The 7662-nt window shown below is 44.0% G+C and overlaps 2 protein-coding genes and 1 pseudogene across 2 annotated transcripts; 1 reads left to right on the forward strand and 2 right to left on the reverse strand.

Annotated features, from left to right (window-relative positions):
- The first annotated feature begins 282 nt into the window (after positions 1-282).
- Positions 283-3749, forward strand: LOC146204928 (uncharacterized). Its single transcript, XM_084605500.1, has 2 exons — positions 283-348; positions 1200-3749. The coding sequence occupies exons 1-2, from the start codon at positions 283-285 to the stop codon at positions 2757-2759; spliced, it is 1626 nt and encodes a 541-aa protein (XP_084461626.1). The 3' UTR covers positions 2760-3749.
- Positions 3750-3800: 51 nt separating this feature from the next.
- LOC146204929 (uncharacterized) lies at positions 3801-5088 on the reverse strand (annotated as a pseudogene).
- Positions 5089-5098: 10 nt separating this feature from the next.
- LOC146204930 (uncharacterized) lies at positions 5099-7393 on the reverse strand. The gene is made up of 2 exons (XM_084586668.1): positions 7064-7393; positions 5099-5963 (listed from the first exon to the last, which is right to left on the reverse strand). Exons 1-2 carry the CDS (start codon positions 7267-7269, stop codon positions 5171-5173), a joined length of 999 nt encoding a protein of 332 aa, XP_084442794.1. The 5' UTR covers positions 7270-7393; the 3' UTR covers positions 5099-5170.
- Positions 7394-7662: the final 269 nt, after the last annotated feature.

Below are 7662 nucleotides of genomic sequence, written 5' to 3' on the forward strand. Positions count from 1 at the left end.
ATGTGCCGCATTCTGGCAGCTGGTGTGGCCGCCAGAAACTGTCGCTTTATATCAAAGTTCCATTTTTGATATGAACCAACTAGCTCAGATCTAGATCGTCTTGCGGCCAATAGGCCGTATGCAAAATTGGTAGCGCCATCTGGTGAACGCGTTCGAAACTACATACGCCATCTTGTGTTGGGCGAGGGACCCATACTGCCCATACGCCTGGGTGTCGGACGGATTGAGCTGCGTGCGTGCGCGTTAAAGCGGAATGTTTATATAGTACTTTCTACCGGCAAAATGCCCGCACACTGCTGTGTTCCACTCTGCAAACAACGGGGAGTGATTGACGACTGTGGAATCAAGGTAAGACTCGCGGGATTACTTTTTAATCGAGAATGGTTTCACGCAAGACCGATCGTCTTCAAGCGCCGTGTTTTTAGCATTTGATGCGCAGTGCTAGCGACGTTTAACAGCTGAATTTATTACTAGTTTTGACTGTAGTGTGCGAGTAATTTTAAAGCCAGAATCCAATACGCTTTAAAGCGACGTACCATTAATACTTGAGAAAGGCTTGCAAAATTTGAGCATTACCCACTGGTCGTAAACACTGCAGCTGCGATGATTGAACTGGTAGTGTGTTAGGTGAGTGTGACCCAAGCTCGTTATATGTACAGGTTGTCCACTCCTAGTGTGAACATGCGAGTGTATGGCCATGCTCATTGAAGGGCGACTGCGTCCGACTCGGCCGCGCATCGAAGCGAAGTGGCAGATGACGCGAAGCACCACGTCAATCCTCTGCGCCACTTTGATGCGATGACGGCTGCGCCGCACGCAGTGACCCATTATATAGAGCCCGCCGATGCGGTCATATGTTCACACTAGCAGTGCATGACCTGTAGATAACCCATTAGAGTTCACCTCTATGCCCTTTCTGCGCCCCCCATGCAACACCTCATTCATCCTTTACGCGTGTGTGGCGTCCAACATTGCGTAATCTGAGCCGTTCCTTCTGCTGCTGTAGCCTTTTCCGCTACGACTGCCGCTTTGTGTCTGCCCACTGTAGTATCCACAAAGCGCCTATTTCAGGCCATTTTACGAAGGTCCTTGCTGTTTAGTGCAGCACCATGGCAAGTTTTTCTGATTTAATTCCGGAATATGTGTGTGTGTCTGGTACATGAAATGTTGAATGCCATCTTCTTTTTTTTTTTTTTTAGGTGTCATTTCATGGATTCCCAACTGATCCAGCATTGTACAAGAAATGGATCATTGCAATCCGCAGAGATGAAGGCGCCAACTTTACTGTTGGCAAATCAACAAAAGTTTGCTCAAAGCACTTTCGTGAAACTGACTATGTGCCTGGTGTGGCAAGTGGCTACAGGCTTCTTCGGGACACTGCTGTGCCATCAGTGTTCAGCTTCGTTAAAGATAAAAAGATCCGGAAGCCACCAAAACAGCGTGCGCCACCAGCAACAAACACAACTCTGAAGCAAGCACGTCACACAGTGCAGGCATCAGGGTCGACTGAGAGTACCGGCAGTAGCAGCATTGCTATACCTGTGGATGCATCCATGTGCAGTGATGAACAGGACACCGAAAGCTCATGCGAGCGGCCACAGAAGACTGATTGTTCGACACGAGATTTGGAGCCGGTCATTTCCGTTGCAGAAGAACAGGAAAAAGAAATAAGGAGACTTCAAGATAGGTGCACACAGCTGGAAGAACAGCTGACAGCAGCCAGGGAGGCTGCTCGCCAGCTGCAAGCTGAGAAAGAAGACCTAGCTAATGAGCTTGCTGAAGAAAGACGTAAGGCAGCCGCCTTCTGCATCGAGTCATTTAAGGACTGTGATCAAGATGTCACGTTTTACACTGGTCTGCCCGATTACAGCCGCTTCATTGGCCTTCTGCTTTTCTTGAAACCGGAAGAGAATGGCTGTGATGCTTTTTGCACCGACACTGTGGGTGATGCCAAATCCAGTAAGGGTCGCAAACGAAAACTGACGGGGAAAAATGAGCTGTTTTTAGTTCTTGTGCTGCTTCGCCTTGGCCTGTTTGAAACTGATCTGGCACACAGATTTAATGTTTCGCAGTCCACTGTCTCAAGAATATGTACCACCTGGTTGAACCTGATGTATGACAGATTATGTATGATACCCCTGTGGGCACCACGAGCTGTAGTGAATGCAACCATGCCACCAGAGTTTTCTGAAAAGTATGCATCAACAAGAGTGATACTAGATGCAACTGAGATCCAGTGTGAAGTCCCGTCATCTTTGTCACTACAGTCTAGCACATATTCAGTTTACAAGTCCTGCAACACCTTTAAAGGACTAATAGGTGTGCAACCTAATGGACTGCTCTCCTTTGTGTCTGAGCTATTCACTGGGTCAATCTCAGACAGAGAATGTGTGATCAAGAGTGGTTTTCTTGATTTAGAGTTTGATGAGAGTGATTCTGTCATGGCAGATAAAGGCTTCCGTGTTGAAGACCTCTTGTGCAAAAAAAATGTTCACTTGAACATTCCTCCATTTCTGATAAATAGGAAGTTTACGAACAGTGAAATGAAAGAAACTCGAGAAATTGCCTCGCTCAGAATTCACGTTGAGCGCAGAATACAAAGGATCAAGTCATACCACATATTTGACAGACCAGTACCCGTCAGCTTGGCACCACTTATCAATCAGATATGGACTGTGACAGCCATCCTCTCAAATTTCCAGTCACCCCTAATACAACCTCGAGGAAGCATAACTACTTCTGATGAAGCAAATGTCTGAATAAGTACAAACGTTCGTGACTAAAGATTTAAATCCCATTAGAGCAAAATAGCCACAACTGAAGCCTCGGAGTTAGCAAATCTAACTGCCCTTAGCAAGTGCTCATAAAGTAAGATATATAGGTTTGGTTGTTGGGGTTTAATGTCCCAAAGCCACTCAGGCTATGAGAGACACCATAGTGTAGGGCTCAGGAAATTTCAGTCACCTTAGGTTCTTTGACGTGCACAACATCTCACAGAACACGGGCCTCTATCATTTTGCCTTCATCGAAATAGGTTAAATCCCTGCCGCAGATTCGCATCTTTCAGGTCAGCAGCCAAGTGCCATAACCAGAGCCACTATGGCGGCAAATAGGACATATAGCTTTAGCAATCCATTTTATTATTAAAAAATCAAGGATTTGTTTCAATATTACAAACCATCTTTGCAGTGTCAAGTATAGCATATATATTAAAACTTGATTCAGTCTGAGTGTAGTGCGTATAGAACAGCTCATTTATTGCCATTTTATCACTGGATTGGCTTTGCTTAGCATGATAAAAGACAAAGGTAGCGTGACTGACATTTTGTTTTCATGTACAGATGTATACACATAAAAGGAATGTAGCTGTGAACACATTTGAAACAAGTCACCAATTTGTATTGGGCTGCGAGCACTTTTGACGCACATTTAGGTGCCACATATGACTGCATATTACCTACTTTAGGTTCAATAAAGGCATGGAACATGCTGTACTGATGCACTCGAATAAGACAGTGCAAATGAAATGGGTAGCATCGCTGCAACTCATTTTAAGTGTGATGATATATAGCCAGAAAGCCTCTTTTTAATTTTATTGATTGAATTTTCTTTTCATGTGCAGTACAAATGCGAGCCAGGCTACTTATGCTATTGATAAGTTAAGCCGAATTTTACTCATTTATTGCAAGCTACTTCCGTTATATAGTTTGTGGTGCAATATTGACAGTAAAGTAACATTTTTAATCACTCTGTCAATTTCTCTCTTTCCCTTGAAGCTTACTGGGACAGTAATTTGGTTACTTGAATGCATCTCATTCGTGCATAATAAAAGAGGAAAGAATGCTAGCAGCAGTACATTATATAATATGCACGATATGAAGTGTCTGTCGAGTATTCATGATGAAAAAGCTGAAATGAAGCCGCAATAGACTTCCATATTAATGTCAACATTCATGTTCCTTGATGCATTGTACCATTATTAGTTTTATATTGACAATAAAAATATTTTTCTCCTTCAGCCTGAGGCTGCTGTCTCCACCAAATGCTCAACAGTAGTGATAACATCTTATATATTCAGCAGCAGTGTCAACAGAACTCTGCTCAGTAGTTAAATTGGCTCTTATTTACATACCACATATATATTTGATACAGAGCCCACATGCATCACTGATTTCAAGCACATTTCTGTTTTAGGCTTTTGCTTGGCATGAACAAAACACTAGTGACATTGATGCCGTGTCCTGATATACGGTAACATGTGCGAAAAAAAGAAGGCGTCAAGTTTTGAACGCATTTGAAGCCATTCTTCCTTGTCAAACCATATGCGTTCCACTGCAATCCAGTTCTCTGAGCACACAACGAAGTCTGCCCACAAGCAACCAGCAACAGCCATTTGACCCAGCACCTGTGTGTAGTAATCATGCTCTCTCTTGAGGCTCGGTTGGCCATTTTCCCCAAAAGTGAGGCAAGATGACTTTCCTTTAGTGAATATGGGCACTTAATTTCCAATAGCCCGAATGTATCCTCTTCTGGGTCGAAAACAAACCTGTCGGGGCTTGCACCAAGCCATGGAAACTCTGGATTTACTGCTAAGCCACTGTGTAAAAGTGACACAGAATGTCCATAGCTCTGCATTACGGCACTGTACCGGTCAGCAGCCAGACTTTCATTTCGGAGTCCGTATTGAACAGCGCGCACACGAGAGAGGTCCTTACTTTCAACTATGTTCGCGATTCCTTTATCGGTCCACTCTTCTCTCCTTTTGATGACTCTCCCAAAACGTGAGGCAGTTAATCGGGCCACACGAGCTTCTCGCCACCTCGCACTGTGTGTCTGCTGCCTTGAATTTTTTTCCAAGTCTCTCGCTTCTTCTGGTGACAGCTGTAGTTCCTGTGATTAAATGAGAAATGTCTATTGCCTCCGTCTACATTTTAAAGACTAGCATTGTATATCACATTAATTCGTTACGGTGTGCTGACGGCTAAACAAAAAGCAAGCACATCACATTAGATTTGTTTCAAATGATCTATTGTGTATCCCATATTTAGATTTGATTATCGTAGTTTACAAACATACTGTGGTCTTCATTAGATGAAATTTTATGACAATACCTTTACACTATTACAAACTTTGTAATAATGACACTACTGTTTGCAAAAAAAAAAAAAAATTACCCACATCGATTCGAGGCCACAGTGCAGAAAGCGCAGGCATTAAAGCATTCATGTCCCTTCTGCAACTTGGAATTTCGCTTAAAGTATGCAGTGCTTACCTTCAATATATTTAGCTCTTCAGAACATAAGGTGTCAGGAAATTTACAGTCTGCCACCTCATCAAAAAGATGAAGGTCAGGGACGACAGTGACCCTTCCAGACCCTAAAAAAATGTTGTCTGACAGCCATGTCCTAAAACCCGAAGGCAGCTTTGCCTGTTGGTAGGCAAGTGGTGAACCGGGTGGTGCTGGTCCCCTTTTTGTTTCCACGAAAGGCCTTTTAGCAGCCAGAAACACCATGGCAAAGTCATGGCTGCCAAGGTCATCAAGTGTTTTGCCCAGAGCATGTAGGGCATTCAGGTTTTGCTGCACGTCCCCCTTCTGTGCAGGTGCATTAGACAGCCGTAATGGGTAAGGCACTGGTACGCCATTCTCCCGTGGGCTCCTCCAATCAATGTTCTGAACATTCATTGCCCTGATTCCCTGTCGTCTAGGGCGCCTCCACTGCTGAGGCAGCTCTGTGCAAGTAAGCTCAGCTGGAGCCTCTTTAAAACCCTGCTTCTTGAGCAAGATTATCATCCGCAGCACGGCAAGAATGTGGCTGCATGAGCTACTCGCCCCTGCAGGGCACTCGCAGGTTGCATCAGTGATGGCACCAGTTGTGTGCCGAAAGGCAAGAAGCACATGGTATGGTTTCCCAGTCTTCTTTTGACTCCGAAAACATGTCGCTTGTGCATAGACAATGTCAAACCTGCAAGGAGAATAAAATGGCAATGATCATAACCATTGTCTAAGATGAGATCTGCACAATGACATAAAAGGAAAGTTGCCATCATAAGGATGAGAAAGAAAAAGGTGAAAATAAAAGAACACTACAATACACGAACAAACAAGGGTATGAAACAAAAATTTGGGCCCACTACGATGACAACTGTTATATAAGGGTGATGCTTCCAAACTATATCCTATGATTTGTTGAAATCCAAGCCTTAAAAGAGGATAGGTATGAACTGGCTCGGGTATCCTAAGACTTAAGGATAATTTTGTATCCCTCTGGGTATGCAACTTTACAAAAAATATGTAAAGGCACTCGAGCAGTGTTGTGCAGAAAAACAAAATAAAATTCAAAAGGAGCTACCTTGTTGTTGTACACTTGTATACTTTGCATTATGTCCCAGCTTTATAATATGTTTTGTTTTTCCTTTTTATATTCATATTCATGTGTAACTGCTAAATACTTCTGTATGCCCCTTATGTAACCTTGATCACTTTTTTTCTATATTTATAATCGTGCATGACTGTTGAATGATTCTGTGTCCCCCCCCCCCCTCCATATTATGTCCCTAATGGTCAATAAACGATGAATAAATGAATATTTTAATGAATAACAACTTCTGGGAATATAATCATTGCATGTGATGTTACACTATAGCCGAGTCATTCTTCGTTTTTTGCAGGGTCATAGCCTTTTAATCTGAATGTGAAGGCATCTTAACTGTTCCCGCCTCAGATTTAGTTATCTTTACTTTTACCGAGTCCTTTGAGTTCCCGCTCCGAGGGGAAACATCGCTTAACATGATTCTGCGCCCAGAGGCAGCCTACTACACATGCAAATCGGAAAGCGCCATGTCCATGGGAAAACAACTACGAGATTTCACTTCACCCAAAAGCACTTCATATATAGATAGTAGCCGATATACGAATTGACGCATATGAGCAGTCAAACTATGTCGCTCCTGCGCCGCCAGTGTTTGCGCGCCTACCGCAGTGAGGGAAAGCCTTGAATACACTGCAGCAGAACAAAGTCCATAAGCGACGAACATATGTAAAAACACAGATAACTCCACATACCTCGAATCGCAGATGTTAGTGGCCAGCGACGATGGAACAGCGTAGGCCTCGACGGCGAAGGAATACGCTTTCTTTTGCTGCCGCATCGACGGAGTTGCCGACGAGCAGAAATGCGATAAATCGTCCTCAGTGAGGTGCGGCAAATCCTCCAGATTCTTTCGCCACCTCTCGTGGCCGCTTGAGGGAAAACGCTGCCCTTGTGCCATAATTAGCAAAAATAGTGCTAATTAGCAAGATAGCGCATAATTAGAAAATAGAATTAGCAAAGATAGCGCGGTTCCATCAGCCAGTTCACGCCCGACGATTCAAAGGCAGCCGCGGTATGGTGGCTAGCCGCGGGTTCGCGGGCGATATGTCTGAAGTACTCGCCCAACACAAGATGGCGGCGTGTGCATGTTGCCAGATGACTAAGTAATTTTGCATATCCCCTATTCCTACTTCGATGCAACTGCGGCATTCGCAGAACCGCCGATTATATATGTGCCGTGCGTGCCTAGTGACCAAAGAGATGAACACCTTTTCCTCCGTATCTATATTGTCCCCGCAGACGGTAAAGGCGTCAACTTGTGAAAGAACATTATTTCATTCCTTGCCCTACT

Source organism: Amblyomma maculatum, chromosome 1 (assembly GCF_055883805.1).
Source record: "Amblyomma maculatum isolate TAMU_Amacu chromosome 1, ASM5588380v1, whole genome shotgun sequence".
Taxonomy (NCBI): Eukaryota; Metazoa; Arthropoda; class Arachnida; order Ixodida; family Ixodidae; genus Amblyomma; species Amblyomma maculatum.